At 43.0% G+C, this 20,718-nt stretch overlaps 1 protein-coding gene across 1 annotated transcript in view; it reads left to right on the top strand.

The window, feature by feature from the left end:
- The first annotated feature begins 2,416 nt into the window (after positions 1-2,416).
- Positions 2,417-20,718, top strand: part of CUBN (cubilin) — a 247,056-nt gene continuing 228,754 nt past the window's right edge. Inside the window, exons 1-5 of the mRNA XM_077268299.1 lie at positions 2,417-2,615; positions 2,851-2,980; positions 15,004-15,099; positions 17,144-17,182; positions 19,967-20,068. Coding sequence (XP_077124414.1) covers positions 2,494-2,615; positions 2,851-2,980; positions 15,004-15,099; positions 17,144-17,182; positions 19,967-20,068 — 489 coding nt within the window. The 5' untranslated portion in view covers positions 2,417-2,493. The remainder of the gene's footprint in view (positions 2,616-2,850; positions 2,981-15,003; positions 15,100-17,143; positions 17,183-19,966; positions 20,069-20,718) is intronic.

Here is a 20,718-nt window from a genome sequence, read left to right as displayed (position 1 = left end):
GGGAGCAGCTTGACCGTGCGGTACGCAAAAAGTGCCCATCAAGCCAAACCAACTTGTGGAGGGGCTTCTGGAAGCATGGGGGGAAATTTTTCCAGAAGACCTCAGCAAATTAACTGCTAGAATGCCAAAGGTCTGCAATGCTGTAATTGCTGCAAAAGGAGCATTCTTTGACGAAAGCAAAGTTTGAAGGAGAAAATTATTTCAAATAAAAATTTTTTTAACTTTGTCAATGTCTGGACTAGATTTTCAATTCATTTGGCAACTCATTTGATTAATAAAAGTATGAGTTTTCATGGAAAACACAAAATTGTCTGGGTGACCCTAAACTTTTGAACGGTACTGTAGGTGTCCCAGTAATCAGACAATTTGGATAATTGATAAATGTAATTTATGAGAAAACCGCTTTAATGATCATTATGATTCTGATCTATGACCAAGAATTCTTCAGGAATAAAGTCATAGTAAAGGAGTGGAGACATAATGTATCGGCCTCTTGTATAGGTTCTTGGGCATTCTTCTATGAACCATTAGAAGCTTACAACGGAGAGATCATTCTGTGGTTATGATTATATCCTTGATCAAAGAGAGTCCAAGATAGTAAAAATCCTTATAGACGTCGGATTAAATAGACAAGTTTAACTGTACTCATCATAACTGTGCTCATATCACAGGACATAATATGTAATTACTATAACATTTCACACCCCTTTCCTGAAAGTCCTATAGTTTTGATGTAAATGTTCTAGCTATTCATCTTTGACATAAGAAATCCGCCCATAACGCTCACCAATCCACTTGTGTGTCTACTCACTGGGCCAAATATTAATATTGAAATCTTGAACTATTTATTTTAGTACATTAAATCTGTTACTTGTACAGGTCAAGGTAAACTTGGTCATCAAATAATCAAGAAAAAAAAGGTTATGTGGGACCGTTATGGGGGCAGGTGGTACTCCTGTCGGGCCAACAACCTGCTACACTATAGTCTTGGAGTTATGAAATTTCAAGGGTTCTGTTTAATAGATAACAATGGGCGAAACCTGGTTCCCAACATGGTGACTTTTCTTTCACATGTGCACACCTATCATCTTCATAAAGTAAATCCCACTCATCAACTAACTCACTAAAGTTATGGTATCCCCTGGAAAGGCTTAATAAATATTAGATAATTCCTTTTCAAGCCTTTCTCAGCTGTCCACCAAAAGTATCAGGGTACGAGTTAGAGGCTGATTGTAGTATGGTAGTGTGCATGGCTCTCTTAGACCATCAAGGTCAAACAGGCCGGAATCCATCAGCCTGATATAGTTTTGCTCCAAATCTTACACACTAGATGGTCAGCCTGTCCCGGAGGGATGAGGCAAAATGAAATCCATCAACCCAATCTTTTTTCTTTCTTGATATTAGCCATCAAAGGAAAAATCCTAAATTGTCATATACAATAGATGGATGGCCTGGCCCGGCAGAATTGACATATTCAGCAGACATTATTCTAAAGTTTATGGCTCTCTATAGACTATTTGGATCAGTCAAGCTTAAAACCATCAGCCCAATCCTTTTTCTCTCTAACATCTACTTTCGGGGTAAGCTATGAAATCTCTATACACATTTGATGGCCGGCAAGTCTCATTGTGTATGGTGACCTTCAGAATGTCCTCCTCCTCTTTAATAAGAGTTAAATTATTAAAAATTTTAAAAAATAACCAGTAGGGGGTTAGAGTTAGAGCTAACCAGGTGAGGTTAAGTTAAGGGCTAACCATCGGGGGTTAGGGTTAGAGCTAACCAGGGGAGGTTAAGGTTAGGGCTAACCATTGGAGGTTAGGGCTAAGCAATGGAGGCAAGGGCTAACCAGTGGTGGTTAGGGTTAACCATTGGAGGTTAGGGTTAGGGCTAACCATCGAGGGCTAGGGTTAGAGCTAACCAGTGGTGGTTAGGGTTAGGGCTAACGATTGGAGGTTAGGGTTAGGGCTTACCAGTGGAGGCAAGGGCTAACCAGAGGGGGTTAGTGCCCAATTTATTTTTATAAAACCATTTAGGAATAGCTATAGCATTACACCTTTCAGAAATAGGAGGCTACCACTCTTTCACATGACTTCTTGGTTATGTATAATTTCACATTTTGTGATTTCCTATGTATGAGTTACATATGAACTGTTGCAGCCTTATACAATGTCCTTGCAATAAATGCTGATTATTTTTTTTTTACTTTTTAAAGCAGATCATTGCATCTCCTTGGATTTTTCTTTTGTTGCAAAGGTCATGAAGCTGATGGATAACAGACATGAAGCATTCAGGTGTTTGATGTGTAACTAGTCAGCCCTTTGTCCCTTTCCATTACCCGCAGTGAAGAATTAATATGAATGAAGAGCTTGCGTCAACTATTTTCTGCAAGTTACGTGGGAATGATCAGATCCACAAGGTCAAAGTGCAGCTCTTTATAAACCTCCAAGACATCTTCTATTTTGACAGCTCTGCCTGGAGGGAGCCAGCAGCACCATGCTTTCTGCAGGCCGGATCCACAGGCACCTGATAGCGGCATTATTAATACTTTCTGGACTAATATGTCAACTGGGAGAACCTGTGAAAACAAGAGAGAAAAGAGATGTAAATACTGACCAGTAAGTGATGAAGATTGGATTCGTTTAATCTATATAGTCATTTAATCAAATCTCCTATGTGTGTAGGCTGGGCAGATTTACAACCTCTATTGTTTTCTGGTATCAGCTATTTGTGACTAGGCAGAGCATGACGTACTTTTCCTGTAAATATTCCTCCATGATCAGAGCAAGACTTCTCTTCAGGACGATTGCACATTGGAGTGATTTATATTTTAGATTTTCTTTTCTGCTTTAGGCCTCGGATGTCTTCTGAAAATGGAAATTTAATATTTTCCGTAAGCCAAGCCAAAAATATTGAATTCAAAACTAGTTCCTATGGGAAAATTAAAGTGAATGATGATGACCTGACAGAACTTCTGACCCAGGTAACATTATGATAATTTAAATGATAATTTTATTTATACAGCTCCAACATATTCCACAGCACTTTACAATTAATAATATAATGTCTACTTTATAATTAGCGGATGTGTTGGGAGCTGTATCTCATTGCAATAGAAATTTCTGTACTTTGGCTGATGCTGTAAGATGCACTGCGGCGCCCTTTATGGGGTCTTTCTCATACTTTTGGTGATTTTGTCATGATGGTGGTGTGTTTCGCTCTGGTATGGAGGTTGTTGTGAAATTGGATTTTGGGCTCCCCCGGTGGCCACTGGTGGAATTGAACTGGTGTGCATCATCCCCTCTGTTCACCTGTTTCCATCAGGATGTGGGAGTCGCTATTTAACCTTGCTCCTCTGTCACTTCCATGCCGGTCAACATTGTAATCAGAAGCCTTTCTGTGCATGTTCCTGCTTCTAGACAACTCCCAGCTAAGTTGGACTTTAGTCCTCGTTTGTTTTTGCATTTTGTTCCAGTTCACAGCTGTAGTTTCGTTTCTGTGTCTGGAAAGCTCTTGTGATCTGAAATTGCCACTCTGATGTTATGAGTTAATACTAGAGTCTTAAAGTAATTTCAGGATGGTATTTTGATAGGGTTTTCAGCTGACCATGAAAGTGCCCTTTCTGTCTTCCTGCTATCTAGTAAGCGTACCTCAATTTTGCTAAACCTATTTTCATACTACGTTTGTCATTTCATCTAAAATCACCGCCAATATATGTGGGGGCCTCTGTCTGCCTATCGGGGAAATTTCTCTAGAGGTGAGCCAGGACTATATTTTCCTCTGCCAGGATTAGTTAGTCCTCCGGCCGGCGCTGGGCGTCTAGGGATAAAAAACGTAGGCAACGCTACCCGGCTACTGTTAGTTGTGCGGCAGGTTTAGTTCATGGTCAGTTTAGTTTCCATCCTTCCAAGAGCTAGGACTTATGTTTGCTGGGCTATGTTCTCTTGCCATTGAGAACCATAACAGTTTGACCGGCCGGAAAAGGGTTAAATTAATTGACAGAGAAAGGAGAGAAAAGAGAAGTCTGCTGAAGATTTTTTTTTTTTTTTTTTTTCCTTTCCCTTCAGTTCTGAGTGTGCTTGTAATTGAATCTCTTGCAAGTCTGCCTATATTGCAGCCTTTCTCTCTCTCTCTCTCCTTCTAATCCTGGAATGGCTCTGTGTTCACCTGTTTAAAATGGATATTCAGAGTTTAGCTGCAGGTTTGAATAATCTCACCACGAAAGTTCAAAATTTACAAGATTTTGTTGTTCATGTTCCTATATCTGAACCTAGAATTCCTTTGCCTGAATTTTTCTCGGGGAATAGATCTTGCTTTCAAAATTTTAAAAATAATTGCAAGTTGTTTTTGTCCCTGAAATCTCGCTCTGTTGGAGATCCTGCTCAGCAGGTCAGGATTGTGATTTCCTTGCTCCGGGGCGACCCTCAGGATTGGGCTTTTGCATTGGCTCCAGGGGATCCTGCGTTGCTCAATGTGGATGCGTTTTTTCTGGCCTTGGGGTTGCTTTATGAGGAACCTCAGTTAGAGCTTCAGGCGGAAAAGGCCTTGATGTCCCTATCTCAGGGGCAAGACGAAGCTGAAATATACTGCCAGAAATTCCGTAAATGGGCTGTGCTTACTCAGTGGAATGAGTGCGCCCTGGCGGCGAATTTCAGAGAGGGTCTCTCTGATGCCATTAAGGATGTTATGGTGGGGTTCCCTGTGCCTGCGGGTCTGAATGAGTCCATGACAATGGCTATCCAGATCGATAGGCGCCTGCGGGAGCGCAAACCTGTGCACCATTTGGCGGTGTCTACTGAGAAGACGCCAGAGAATATGCAATGTGATAGAATTCTGTCCAGAAGTGAACGGCAGAATTTAAGACGAAAAAATGGGTTGTGCTTCTATTGCGGTGATTCAACTCATGTTATATCAGCATGCTCTAAGCGTACTAAGAAGCTTGATAAGTCTGTTTCAATTGGCACTTTACAGTCTAAGTTTATTCTATCTGTGACCCTGATTTGTTCTTTATCATCTATTACCGCGGATGCCTATGTCGACTCTGGCGCCGCTTTGAGTCTTATGGATTGGTCCTTTGCCAAACGCTGTGGGTATGATTTGGAGCCTCTTGAAACTCCTATACCCCTGAAGGGGATTGACTCCACCCCATTGGCTAGTAATAAACCACAATACTGGACACAAGTAACTATGCGGATTAATCCGGATCATCAGGAGATTATTCGCTTTCTTGTGCTGTATAACCTACATGATGTGTTGGTGCTTGGATTGCCATGGCTGCAATCTCATAACCCAGTCCTTGACTGGAAAGCTATGTCTGTGTTAAGCTGGGGATGTAGGGGGACGCATGGGGACGTACCTGTGGTTTCCATTTCGTCATCTATTCCCTCTGAGATTCCTGAATTCTTGACTGGGTTTCGTGACGTTTTTGGAGAGCCTAGGCTTGGTTCATTGCCTCCGCACCGGGAGTGCGATTGTGCCATAGATTTGATTCCGGGTAGTAAATACCCTAAGGGTCGTTTATTTAATCTGTCTGTGCCTGAACATGCTGCTATGCGAGAATATATAAAGGAGTCCTTGGAAAAGGGACATATTCGTCCTTCGTCATCTCCCTTAGGAGCCGGTTTTTTCTTTGTGGCTAAGAAAGATGGCTCTTTGAGACCGTGTATTGATTATCGGCTTTTGAATAAAATCACGGTTAAATATCAATATCCGTTGCCACTGCTGACTGATTTGTTTGCTCGCATAAAGGGGGCCAAGTGGTTCTCTAAGATAGATCTCCGTGGGGCGTATAATTTGGTGCGAATTAAGCAGGGGGATGAGTGGAAGACCGCATTTAATACGCCCGAGGGCCACTTTGAGTATTTGGTGATGCCTTTTGGTCTTTCAAATGCCCCTTCAGTCTTTCAGTCCTTTATGCATGACATTTTCCGTGATTATTTGGATAAATTTATGATTGTGTATCTGGATGATATTTTGATTTTTTCGGATGACTGGGACTCTCATGTCCAGCAGGTCAGGAGGGTTTTTCAGGTTTTGCGGTCTAATTCCTTGTGTGTGAAGGGTTCTAAGTGCGTTTTTGGGGTTCAAAAGATTTCCTTTTTGGGATATATTTTTTCCCCCTCTTCCATCGAGATGGATCCTGTCAAGGTTCAGGCTATTTGTGATTGGACGCAACCCTCTTCTCTTAAGAGTCTTCAGAAATTTTTGGGCTTTGCTAACTTTTATCGTCGATTTATTGCTGGTTTTTCTGATGTTGTTAAACCATTGACTGATTTGACTAAGAAGGGTGCTGATGTTGCTGATTGGTCCCCTGCTGCTGTGGAGGCCTTTCGGGAGCTTAAGCGCCGCTTTTCTTCCGCCCCTGTGTTGCGTCAGCCTGATGTTGCTCTTCCTTTTCAGGTTGAGGTCGACGCTTCTGAAATCGGAGCTGGGGCAGTTTTGTCGCAGAGAAGTTCCGATTGTTCCGTGATGAGACCTTGTGCCTTTTTCTCGCGTAAATTTTCGCCCGCCGAGCGGAATTATGATGTTGGGAATCGGGAGCTTTTGGCCATGAAGTGGGCTTTTGAGGAGTGGCGTCATTGGCTTGAGGGGGCTAGACATCAGGTGGTGGTATTGACTGACCACAAAAATCTAATTTATCTTGAGTCCGCCAGACGCCTGAATCCTAGACAGGCGCGCTGGTCATTGTTTTTCTCTCGGTTTAATTTTGTGGTGTCCTACCTGCCGGGTTCTAAGAATGTTAAGGCGGATGCCCTTTCTAGGAGTTTTGAGCCTGACTCACCTGGTAACTCTGAACCTACAGGTATCCTTAAGGATGGAGTGATATTGTCTGCCGTTTCTCCAGACCTGCGGCGGGCCTTGCAGGAGTTTCAGGCGGATAGACCTGATCGTTGCCCACCTGGTAGACTGTTTGTTCCTGATGATTGGACCAGTAAAGTCATTTCTGAGGTTCATTCTTCTGCGTTGACAGGTCATCCTGGAATCTTTGGTACCAGGGATTTGGTGGCAAGGTCCTTCTGGTGGCCTTCCCTGTCTCGAGATGTGCGAGGCTTTGTGCAGTCTTGTGACGTTTGTGCTCGGGCCAAGCCTTGTTGTTCTCGGGCTAGTGGATTGTTGTTGCCCTTGCCTATCCTGAAGAGGCCCTGGACGCACATCTCGATGGATTTTATTTCGGATCTTCCTGTTTCTCAGAAGATGTCTGTCATCTGGGTGGTGTGTGACCGTTTCTCTAAGATGGTCCATTTGGTTCCCCTGCCTAAGTTGCCTTCTTCTTCCGAGTTGGTTCCTCTGTTTTTTCAAAATGTGGTCCGTTTGCATGGTATTCCGGAGAATATCGTTTCTGACAGAGGAACCCAGTTCGTGTCTAGATTTTGGCGAGCATTCTGTGCTAGGATGGGCATAGATTTGTCTTTCTCGTCTGCTTTCCATCCTCAGACTAATGGCCAGACCGAGCGGACGAATCAGACCTTGGAGACATATTTGAGGTGTTTTGTGTCTGCAGATCAGGATGATTGGGTTGCTTTTTTGCCTTTAGCGGAGTTTGCCCTCAATAATCGGGCCAGCTCTGCCACCTTGGTGTCTCCTTTTTTCTGTAATTCGGGGTTTCATCCTCGATTTTCTTCTGGTCAGGTGGAATCTTCGGATTGTCCTGGAGTGGATGCTGTGGTGGAGAGGTTGCATCAGATTTGGGGGCAGGTAGTGGACAATTTGAAGTTGTCCCAGGAGAAGACTCAGCTTTTTGCCAACCGCCGGCGTCGGGTTGGTCCTCGGCTTTGTGTTGGGGACTTGGTGTGGTTGTCTTCTCGTTTTGTCCCTATGAGGGTTTCTTCTCCTAAGTTTAAGCCTCGGTTCATCGGCCCGTACAAGATATTGGAGATTCTTAACCCTGTGTCCTTCCGTTTGGACCTCCCTGCATCTTTTTCTATTCATAATGTTTTTCATCGGTCATTGTTGCGCAGGTATGAGGTACCGGTTGTGCCTTCCGTTGAGCCTCCTGCTCCGGTGTTGGTTGAGGGCGAGTTGGAGTACGTTGTGGAAAAAATCTTGGACTCCCGTGTTTCCAGACGGAAACTCCAGTATCTGGTCAAATGGAAGGGATACGGTCAGGAGGATAATTCTTGGGTGACTGCCTCTGATGTTCATGCCTCCGATCTGGTCCGTGCCTTTCATAGGGCTCATCCTGATCGCCCTGGTGGTTCTGGTGAGGGTTCGGTGCCCCCTCCTTGAGGGGGGGGTACTGTTGTGAAATTGGATTTTGGGCTCCCCCGGTGGCCACTGGTGGAATTGAACTGGTGTGCATCATCCCCTCTGTTCACCTGTTTCCATCAGGATGTGGGAGTCGCTATTTAACCTTGCTCCTCTGTCACTTCCATGCCGGTCAACATTGTAATCAGAAGCCTTTCTGTGCATGTTCCTGCTTCTAGACAACTCCCAGCTAAGTTGGACTTTAGTCCTCGTTTGTTTTTGCATTTTGTTCCAGTTCACAGCTGTAGTTTCGTTTCTGTGTCTGGAAAGCTCTTGTGATCTGAAATTGCCACTCTGATGTTATGAGTTAATACTAGAGTCTTAAAGTAATTTCAGGATGGTATTTTGATAGGGTTTTCAGCTGACCATGAAAGTGCCCTTTCTGTCTTCCTGCTATCTAGTAAGCGTACCTCAATTTTGCTAAACCTATTTTCATACTACGTTTGTCATTTCATCTAAAATCACCGCCAATATATGTGGGGGCCTCTGTCTGCCTATCGGGGAAATTTCTCTAGAGGTGAGCCAGGACTATATTTTCCTCTGCCAGGATTAGTTAGTCCTCCGGCCGGCGCTGGGCGTCTAGGGATAAAAAACGTAGGCAACGCTACCCGGCTACTGTTAGTTGTGCGGCAGGTTTAGTTCATGGTCAGTTTAGTTTCCATCCTTCCAAGAGCTAGGACTTATGTTTGCTGGGCTATGTTCTCTTGCCATTGAGAACCATAACAGGAGGTACTGTTGTTGGCTCTGTTACGGTGGTACTATGTTTCGCTCTGGTCTGGAGGTACTGTGGACGATACTGTCAGTGGGAGGCATTATTACTAGGGCACTGTGATGGGCTCTGCTGCTGGAACCCTTTGGGGGAAATCTGAATAAAGTTTTTTTCATTGTGTAATAAGAACTTATATAGTAAATATACTTTTCATATCAATTCCTGTCATTTTTTATGATCTTTGTTTGCTGTAAAAAAAAAGTATGTGATGGACACTCCGGTGGTGCTCGGCTTGTTACATTTGCGCTACTGTTGTCAGAGTCGTGTTTTGTATCACATCTCACATGTCTGATTCCAGGCTCGGACTGGCCCATAGGGTAACAGAGCAATCCCCCGGTGGGCCCCTGTACAGACCTGAGCCCCAGCCTCACTGTATGGGCAGTACTTGGCATAATTCACATGATTCACTGTGTACAGAAAAAAAACAGCATCTCATCATTAACCAAACTACCCAGTTTATTATTATATGGAGATATAGATAGATTTGTGAACGAGGGTAGTGTAATATTTGTTTGCAGGTGAAAAGTGCCCCCCAAAGTCAATATTACTGGTGGGCCCTTAGCACCCCAGTCCGACACTGTCTGATTCTTATAATCTCCAGAGCACGGTTCCAAGAATAAAAGTCTTCAGACCATAAACTGCGGACAATAAACTGCAGACCTTGGGCTCGGGGCTCTTTTACTGAACCTTTCAGTGATTAGATTAGATCATAATTTATGCAGATGATCTCTAGTAGGTTCTACATACTGTAATTATCGTTTTATAACTTTCACATGTAAACACATCGATCAGCTGGCAGCAGGTAAAGTGCCAGATGGTGTCAGCCTTATCGTTGTACTCCATATCTGTCACTAATGCTTCTATAAACAATCGCTCACTCCTGATTGTATCACTCCCCGTGACATTTACTGAGTAGTCCACAGTCTGTATTACTCAGCAGAGACATTGTAAAATGTCCTAGCCGAGTAAGCAGCTGAGGCTATGCAGGTGCAGCCGAGAGGAGTCGGCTGCCAGAAGCAGCTGGACTCCCCATAGAGAAGGCAGAGATGGTTCATTACCATGTCTGCCTTCCTGATCGATGTATACACAACACTGAATGAGCAATATGTATATAGTATAGGAAGCACTAAGGGCTCGCTCACATGAGTGGATAACTCGGATGAATGCTATGTGATGTTTTATTGGATAGCACTCGGACCAATGTTATACTATGGGACAGTGCAGATCTGGTCTATGGAAAATAATCACAGTATGCTGCAAATGGCTTCCCAGACTGCATCACACACATCCATTCAAGTCTATGGATACATGTAAAACATTGGACTGTCCGATTTACGTGGACACAGACAACGGAGAAGATGGAGAAATTAAGTTCTCCGTCTTCTCCACACCTGTGATATGATTCTCTCATCCAAGAGAATCGGATAAACTGATACTCTTATAACTATGGTCAAAATAAGCACAGAAAAGTACCAAGGCCGAGAAAGGCTGAAGCCTTGCTCCCTAAATAGATGCATATATGCAAAAGGATACATCAGCTAGTGTAATACTCCTTCAATATGACAATACCGAACACCATGGAATATGAAGAACATCAAGAGGGTAGAATAAAACCAAAAAATCATTTATTGAATCAGAAATACATACAAAAAATACTAGCCAAATAATTAAGGCATCAAAAAGAAGAGGGGAATAAGTACAAGAGACATGCTGGCACAGCAGGAGGAACAGCTAGTACGAATAATAAAATCGCCAGAGATGGGGAAAACAAACCCCAATCAGGTGGGTACATATGAAGCCATCACAACAATAGGTATGGATCAAGGGGCTACCAGTAAGTACCGTGGACTATACCCCGTAGAACAAGCCCCCAAAAAACCCACGTATCCTAGAGATTGTTTAAAGTTCACCCATAGTAGTTGGCATGAAGTGTAGGTCCTCCCGCTGAGACCCCTTGACGAGCGTTTCGCGTAGATGCTTCTTCAAGAAGGGGAATGTCATATGTTGTGTCCCAAGGGTTTAAATAGTACAGCCCCTAACTGCCAGTAGGTGGGGCGCACGTGTCCCGGAAACCGCGCACCGGAAGTCACTTCCTCTCCTCGCGGCCGTCAGGGCTGTGTGAACATGCGGACATAAGATGTGCCCAGTGATGTCAATGGGCATGCGCAAATCGCCTCGTGTGATAGCTGCAGAGAAGCGGGCGATGCACAGATTACAGTGCGTGTGCATACTCCAGCAGCCATGTTACCGGAGGCCATAACTCAGTGGGCCATGACGAAAGGACAATGCAATATGAAAGTGGGACCATCAACAAGTTGTATATTAGTGAGAGAGCCAAAAGAAGCATTATAATGTATTCCTGCAAAGATACATCATGATATGCAATATTCTCTATATGTTGGTAAACACCAACATGTGAAGTCCATCTTGGTTGTCCCAAAGTCATCAGATCGCAGTCCTGTTCAGTCGTCACATATAGTTGGTGGAAGACAGTGCGCCAATTCATGAGGCATGTAAACATACAATCACTAAAAACTAAAAAACAACACAACAGTTAGAACAATGAAGTTAAAAAATAGGGTGGGGAAACTGAACACTTAAAAATAACTGTAGAGAGCAGAGAGTCTGTAGCAAAGCGGACAAGGACAAAGAGGAACAGATGAAATCCTGATATGCAGGGACCAACAGGGCAGACCACTACAGGAAGGGGGCAAAGGAAAGCTTCTCGTTAAGTACCTTAGGGGTCATGGTGTCAAGGGTGACAATCCACCTGTAATCATGTTGTGCTAGAATTTGATTAAGGTTGCCACCCCTGATTCCACCATGGATCCTGTCAATCCCCCTCACCTACAAGCCGCTGGGATCAGATCCGTGAAAGGACCTGAAACGTCTCGGTAGTGTTTTAAGGGACGCCAAAGCCTCAGCATCCACATCATCTCTGGCGGCCATAATATCCCGCATATGCTTTTGCGTCTTGACTTTCAACTCCTTTGATGTGAGGCCAACATAAATGAGGGAACATAAGCAGGTGGCATAATAGATTATGTGAGTGGTATTGCATGAAATATAATCATGGATCTTAAACTCCCTGCTCCCGTTGGAGGATTTAAAGGTACCACATCGCAGGACATTGGGACATGCGACACAGGAACCGCAGGGGAAGCAACCAACCCTAGAGGCCCCAGAGTTAAAATAGTCTGAGGTTTCATCACATAGTGGCTTCTGATGAGGTGGTCACTCAGATTTTTCCCTCTGCGTTGTGTCATATAAGGACGCGACGGTAGGTGTGCCGAAAGGGCACCATCAGTATGTAGAACCGACCAATGTTTAGACAAGATCCCACGGATCTGCTCCCAGTGGCAATTGGAGGTGGAAATTAACCTAATTTTGTTTGATGCCTCTCGGTGCTGACTTTTGGGCACTAGAAGATCTCCTCTTCTCGTATATCTAGCTCGTCTGTATCCCCTCTTGATACACCGATGGCTACATCCCCTTTCCTTCAAGCGGTCCGCAAGGGTAGCTGACTGTCGCTCGAAGCGGGCCGCCGTCAAGCAAACCCGCCTGTTCTTCAGGAATTGACCAACTGGGATGGCTTTAATAGTCGAGTAACTATGCGGTGAGGAGACATGTAGTAAGGAATTGACTGCAGTATCCTTGCGGTATAGATCAGACTCAATATGTCCATCCTCCGCAGCGCCTAGAGTAATATCAAAAAAATAAATTTGGTGTGTATGATACTTAAATGTAAATTTTAAATTAAATGAATTGGTGTTTAGTTGTTGCATGAATTGAGATAGGCTGGTCTCGTCACCCCTCCAGATCATCAGAACGTCATCAATGTAACGAAACCAGCCAATCACTGGGTCTGCGGCGTGTGATCTGTCACCCTGAAAAACTTGCCGCTCCCAAAAACCGAGGAACAGGTTTGCATATGACGGAGCACACAGCGCACCCATGGCTGTACCCTGGGTTTGTAAATAAAACCTATCCCTAAACACAAAAAAATTGTGTGTTAGAACAAATTCCAGTAAATCCAAAATAAAGTCAGAAAAATGGCCATCCTAGTTGGTAGTCTCAAGGAAGAAGTGGGCAGCCCGAAGGCCATCGCTATGCCTAATGGAGGTGTAAAGGGACTCGATGCCGGATCAGAGTTTGAGCAGAATGTCATTACCATAAACAAAACGATTGTATCAGAAGAGAGAATCATCGCTCGATTGACTGTAGCCTCACAGTTATTTCTTTTCTGGACTCAGCAATCATGTGATCTTTGGAGCTGCTGGGTCCTAACAGACCCGGATCAGCTCTGCTGTGCAGCCAGGAGGCTGAATTTCCACTGTAACTAGGGCTAATATGACAGCCAAGTTACAGAGGAAAAAAGACAGATATATAAAAATGAATTAATGTTGAAATACCCCCCAAAAGTATTTTCATTACCTTACGAGGGAGACAAAGAGAAAAATAAATTAAAAAAGAATTAAAGAAAATAAATAGATAATAATAATTATTAATACATTTTAAAAAAATGAGAAAAAAAATCAGTAAAAAAGAAAGCCATTGCTAGTTTGAATAGCTGTTTTTAGCCGATCCAAGTTGAAAAAAAACAACATCACGTGTCTCATATATAAAGTTGATTGTTATTATAGTGTGGTCATAAGAAAGTGGAAAAACTTGTATTTCCTCTTTTTCCTGCATATTTTCCTCATTAAAAAAAGAAGCAAAATTATTTTAATATGCAAAAAAAAAAGAAAAGATTTTAGAGTTCTTAAAATTGCATGTACCAAACATTCAAAAATGCGCTTGGTCACAAAGGGCTGGAAATTGCCCAGTGTTGTACAAATTAAAATGAAGTGTCCTGCATGGATATGCTTATACTGTAAAAATGTTTAGTTCTGCAATCCTAGAGGCGAATTTATAAAAATTGATAAGAATGGTTTAGAACTATAATGGAGATACCCCCATACCATGATACCAGTAAAGCCACCAAATGCTCATTTATGGCATATTATATGGATGCTATAAAGGGTGCAGAGGTATCAGTCACGCCTGGGAACTGAGGTGACCTAAAAAGTGGCCTCTTTGACTTTCTGAATTCTTTGGATGGATGGTAATGTATGTTGTGGAAGGTGAACATCTCCCAACTTTTTGAGCATTTTGAAAAGGCAAAAATGGGATGTCCACTTCATATAATCATAAAATCCTAGAATGCTAGAGTCGGAAGGGACCTCCAGGGTCATCGGGACCTCCACGTTCTTCTTGTCCAAACCCCTGGTCAATGCAGGATTCACTAAACCATCTCAGACAGATGTCTATCAAGCCTCCTACATCTCTGGCTACGTCTTCTCTCCCGGGAAAAGGATTGGGTGTAAATCAACCTGGCATCATCTGTCCTGGAAAAGTCTGAAGGACACCATACTCAATAGATGGACATCTTAATCTATCAAAATCGGCAGGGTTGGTTGACTTTAACGTGTATGGGGCCCTTCAGTTAGCAGATACTGCAAATTTTAATGGGTACCACACCCAGTTCAGTCACAAGGGGTTCTTGGATAGTGTCCTGACATCTATGGTTGGGGAAACATGGATTGGACAATTTGGATTCTATCAGTCCTTTACTATTGTGCCCTATAAATTAGAAAAAAATGGAAAATACAAGATTCTCTATGGAATATTAGGAAACACAGGTGCTAATGGCCACAGATGGTTTGGTAGAAGGGTGAATTTATTGCAGCAATCAGCAAATAACTGGTAAAAATGAGAATTCTTTGACATCAATGCGTTTTGGGTTCCCCTTATCAAGCTAAAAAAGATAGATCTGAATTGCTTCTTGTGGAGATAAGCAGCCCCAGAGTTGTTTAGCGGCCGCTCGTCTGCTCTTCTCCATTATTTGCTTGTTCAGCAAAATTGCATAATTTATTTTTTGCTTAAATCATGGAATATATATATATTTCATTTTTTTGTTGTAAATATTGTAATAATATTCATTTTAATTCCAGATACAAAAAAATAAAGAGGAAATTGCTGTGTTAAAAGCCAGTGCTACTGGAAATAATCAGACTTTTACAAGCCAAATTGCTCAACTCAACACAAAGGTTTGTGGTTATTGATGGCGCTTTGACAGCTGATGTTAGGTAGTTAAAGGGATTTAGATGGACTGCAATATTGATGCCTGGCACATGAACAAAGAGGTTGTGGGTCTCCACTGATCGATCAGTATAATTATTCATACCTTACTTGAAGTCTTGTGACTTCAGAAATGTATTTTTGTCACGCGCTCCTGTCACCAGAGTTTGCAAAACAAAATGCAAACACGATTACATGAGTCTCTTACACCTTATGAGGTTTGTGTACTTATAATGACAATCCATGTCAGAAAGGTCATGCAATCCTTTTTGAAAATTTAGTCTTAAGCTCTACCCACCCAGTCTGATTGACAGCTTCTATAGTGTCCTTCCTCTTTACCATTCCTCCTAAATCTATATCCATCAAACCTGACTGACAGCTCCCCAGTGTCCCACCTTCCTGCTGCTGCTAAATCTATTCCCATCAAACCTGACTGACAGCTCCTCAGTGACCCTCCTCCCTGCTGCTGAATCTCTGCCCACCAAAGCTGACTGACAGCTCCTCAGTGACCCTCCTCCCTGCTGCTAAATCTCTGCCCACAAAACCTGACTGACAGCTCCTCAGTGACCCTCCTCCCTGCTGCTGATTCTCTGCCCACCAAACCTGACTGACAGCTCCTCAGTGACCCTCCTCCCTGCTGCTGAATCTCTACCCACCCAACCTGATTGACAGCTCCTCAGTGACCCTCCTCCCTGCTGCTGAATCTCTGCCCACCAAATCTGACTGACAGCCCCTCAGTGACCCTCCTCCCTGCTGCTGAATCTCTGCCCACCCAACCTGACTGACAGCTCCTCAGTGACCCTCCTCCCTGCTGCTGAATCTCTGCCCACAAAACCTGACTGACAGCTCCCCAGTGACCCTCCTCCCTGCTGCTGAATCTCTGCTCACCAAACCTGATTGGCAGCTTCTTTAGTGTCCTTCTTTTTACTGTTCTGCCTAAATCTATACCCATCAAACCTAACTGGCAGATCCCCAGTGCCCCTCCTCCCTGCTGCTGCTAAATCTATGCCCAGCAAGACTGATTTAAAGCTCTCCAGTGTCCCTCCTCCTTGCTGATACTAAATCTATGTTCATCAAGCCTGACTAACAGCTCCCCAGTGTCCCTCCTACCTGCTGCTGAAACTCTGCCCACCTAACCTGATTGACAGCTTCTTTAGTGTCCCTTCTTTTACTGTTCCGCCTAAATCTATACCAATCAAACCTAACTAGCAAATCCCCAGTGCCCCTCCTCCCTGATGCTGCTAAATCTATGCCCACCTAACCTGACTGACAGATCATCAGAGTTTCTCATTCCTGAAGCTGCTAAATCTATGCCCATCAAACCTAACTAACAGTTCCCCAGTGCCCCCCTTATCACTGCTGCTGCTAAATCTATGCCCATCAAGCCTGACTGACAGCTCCGACCAGCTGCTGCTGAATCTTTGCCCACCTAACTTGATTGACAGCTCCTCAGTTTCCCTCCTTTCTGCAGCTGAATCTCCGCACCTCTAGTATGATTGACAGCTCCTCTGTGTCCCTCCTCCCTATTGCTGAAATCTCATACCACTCAGTACAAGCTGCAGCTCTCAGTCAGACTGCTGGGGAAGCACATACTTGATACGCTTGGACTCATTAGCTCTATCCTTAGCTGTACACCAGCCTCATTAGGTCTAAGAGCTTTATTTTAAAACAAATGTAGTGAAATCTGGTGACCTATCCACTTACACAAATTTTACTTGCACTTCCACTTTTCACCATTACCGTTACCAATAATTTCCATAGACGCCAGTGCAACAGCGCCCCCAACCTTAATCTTGCAATGATCAAATGATCTTGAGTATGCACACAAGCATGGTAGGGCTTCGAACCATTATTCAGTTGTCATAGAAGTCTATGGGGCCTTCGTGTACCTCTGTTTATCTCAAAACCAAGTGACCATAACTGAGCTGCAGGACCAGACAAAGCCGTATGTGTGTTTATGTTGTTGTGATAGGCACTGAATGCATTTCTAATTTTTTTGTTTTTTGCCCTTAGTTAACAGATATTGAAAACCGAGTTCAACAGCTACAAGAGGTAAGACATGAATAAAGGCAGAGGAATAAATATAGCAAGTCACACCCGGCCCTGGAGCTTACGGAGTCCTTCATGAGAAGACTAATACTATTAAAGACTCATAAATTATAGTTGGGGGCCATGTTGGAAATGTTTCCATTGGGGCCTTTGAGCTTCAAGTTATGCTGCTGTTTATATAATGAAGTGAATAAATACATATAGTTGCCTCATCAGCAGGAATTATCATCTATATTGACAAAGCCGCTTTCCTGGTTCCTTATGTATGCTACGAACGGTGTATCCAAAATGACACATAGAAAACAAAGATTCATGATCTTACATTAATACATGACTTATTTGCCGCACAATTTGACCCTAATCTACAAATGATGGACATGCCCTTTAAGGAGCATTAGTTAGGTGCATTTTTATTTTTAATGATCAGGCCACTTTCTCATGCCTCGCCCTCTCCACTTGATCCAAGGGTCTAATAAAGGACAGCTGTACTATAAATGATGAGAGTCGAAGGACCCTTGATCCCCACATGCATGTGCTAAACTCGATTGTTTCTGTGAGGCCCATAGACATTGAATAAACTCAGCTGAGAGCCTTAATGCTGGAAAGCTTCCAGGAGCTCTCAACTGCGCAGATTAACTCTTGCACTGCTAAAACAAACCTGCACCGTTTAATATGAAGGTGAAGTCCTTCTAAACAGCGCAGGAGTAGGAGAAATCAGTAGGAGAAATAGCAGCACATACTAAAGTCTTCTTTACAAAGTTTTGAATTTTTTAAATCACTAAAATATACAAATCTATACGTATATACGTATATGTATAAGTTTAGTACCGCCATAATTATACTCACCCAGAGAATCATATTACTAGGACCTTTTATATTACGGTACATAACAAACGCTGTAAAAGCAAAACTTAGCAAAAGATAGAACAGGTTTTTTTTCCCCATTTCACTTCACTTGGAATTTTTTTCTGTTCTTTTCAGTAAATTATATGGTCAAGTGGACGGTGTCATTCAAATCTACAACTTTTCAACACTAAAATAAAAACATACAGTGTGTATGGGTACTGGAGAAGAAGAGCAAACAAAATACAAAAAAATGAAACTTGTTCCTTCCCTTGACGGGATTGACTTATGATCATTCTTCTGGAGCGCACCGCTTCCTCCGGGCTTCCTGCTTGCTGGGGGATTGGTGCACTCCAGAAGATTGACAGAAAATGGCATACGTGAGCAGAACCAGACGAGCACAGAGATACTAAAGCTGACCGGCTCTAACGATTCGGCCAGCTTCGGAGCAGAGCTTGCACTAAATCAAAGAGCTTGCAAGTGTGCGCTCTTTGCTTAGGAAACCAGCCACCGCTGAAAGACTACAGAGGTGGCCGGTAACTAGGAAATGAGCGGTAAGCTATAAAATTCAAAATCTGTCCTTTCTCGAGATTGGAGAGGATTTTTAATGATAAGTAAATTGCAAACTGGTTTGATTTTTACAAGCATGTTACATTTTTACACATTTAACAAAATGAGAATAACCTTTTAAAGGGAATGAATCAGTAGGATCAACCCCCCCAAGAATAAAATAACTTGATATCTGCGATCTGATGTCTTATTCCAGAGTAATCCACATTTTTCTTAATATGTGAATGAGCAGTAAATATAATTTAGGAACTTAATATTTAAGAAAAATGTTTTGAACAAACATTGAATACATAAGTTCCTCCCCTTAAATCTCCCCCTATTTGTGGTCAATGTAGTATATATATATATATATACACTCACCGGCCACTTTATTAGGTACACCATGCTAGTAACGGGTTGGACCCCTTTTGCCTTCAGAACTGCCTCAATTCTTCGTGGCATAGATTCAACAAGGTGCTGGAAGCATTCCTCAGAGATTTTGGTCCATATTGACATGATGGCATCACACAGTTGCCGCAGATTTGTCGGCTGCACATCCCAAAGATGCTCCATACAAGGCAGGATGGATCCATGCTTTCATGTTGTTTACGCCAAATTCTGACCCTACCATCCGAATGTCGCAGCAGAAATCGAGACTCATCAGACCAAGCAACGTTTTTCCAATCTTCTACTGTCCAATTTCGATGAGCTTGTACAAATTGTAGGCTCAGTTTCCTGTTCTTAGCTGAAAGGAGTGGTACCCGGTGTGGTCTTCTGCTGCTGTAGCCCATCTGCCTCAAAGTTCGACGCACTGTGCGTTCAGAGATGCTCTTAGGCCTACCTTGGTTGTAACGGGTGGCGATTTGAGTCACTGTTGCCTTTCTATCAGCTCGAACCAGTCTGCCCATTCTCCTCTGACCTCTGGCATCAACAAGGCATTTCCGCCCACAGAACTGCCGCTCACTGGATTTTTTTTCTTTTTCGGACCATTCTCTGTAAACCCTAGAGATGGTTGTGCGTGAAAATCCCAGTAGATCAGCAGTTTCTGAAATACTCAGACCAGCCCTTCTGGCACCAACAACCATGCCAAGTTCAAAGACACTCAAATCACCTTTCTTCCCCATACTGATGCTCGGTTTGAACTGCAGGAGATTGTCTTGACCATGTCTACATGCCTAAATGCACTGAGTTGCCGCCATGTGATTGGCTGATTAGAAATTAAGTGTAAACAAGAAGTTGGACAGGTGTACCTAATAAAGTGGCCAGTGAGTGTATATATATATATATATATATATATATATATATATATATATATATATATATATATATATATATTTTAGTTCTCCTACTGGCAGTATCAGAGAAGTCAATTTATTTTCATCTTTTTTATTTCAGAAAATCAGCCGGAATACGTGCACTACTACTCCGTGCCAGAACTCTGGAACGTGCCTCGATCTCGTAGATTCTTTCTTTTGTCTGTGCTCCAATAATTGGACGGTAAGGAACCAACCTAGTGTTTAATCACCTATTAATGTTTCACTCAGATCCACATAATCTGGCTTCTCAGCTCAGGACAAGATCTGCAATAATACTCAAACCTGGCAGGTCGACAGTTAACCAATCCCTGCAGCTTTTAAATTGGTTGTCTTGTCTACAAAACTCATAACCCAACATTCCGTCACGATGCCGACTTCTGCTGAACCGGAGGAGAACTCCAGTGGGGAGTATCCGCTCTTCTTCTCTTCTACAATGCTTCCTACCCTCTTTAATGTTTTCAACAAGAGTTCCTCCTTCCGAAGGACCTGCCCTGTCCTGCATTACACTGTCATCCCATTGGTTTAATGGGCATCATATAATGTCACTTGCCTTAAATATGCATTTTTTTAACCTGGTGTAAATGCCGTTGTTCTCCTGAATCTTGAGAAGTTTTTCTTTTCTTTCTGCGCCTCTCCGTTCCCAATATACAGTTTCCTCTTCCCTTTATATAAATCTAGTTTTATTAACCAAATGGGTGTGGTTATCAACTCTTTTCTCTGGGCGTCTTCTTCAGGGTCACTCCCTCATAACTGAACACATACAGGTTCTTCTCACAAATTTAGAATATCCTCAAAAAGTTAATATGTTTCAGTTCATCAATACAAAAAGTG

This window comes from Ranitomeya variabilis, chromosome 6 (genome assembly GCF_051348905.1).
Source record: "Ranitomeya variabilis isolate aRanVar5 chromosome 6, aRanVar5.hap1, whole genome shotgun sequence".
NCBI classification, from domain to species: domain Eukaryota; kingdom Metazoa; phylum Chordata; class Amphibia; order Anura; family Dendrobatidae; genus Ranitomeya; species Ranitomeya variabilis.
The sequence above is the reverse complement of the archived record's forward strand: the minus strand, read 5'-3'. Positions and strand labels throughout refer to the sequence as shown.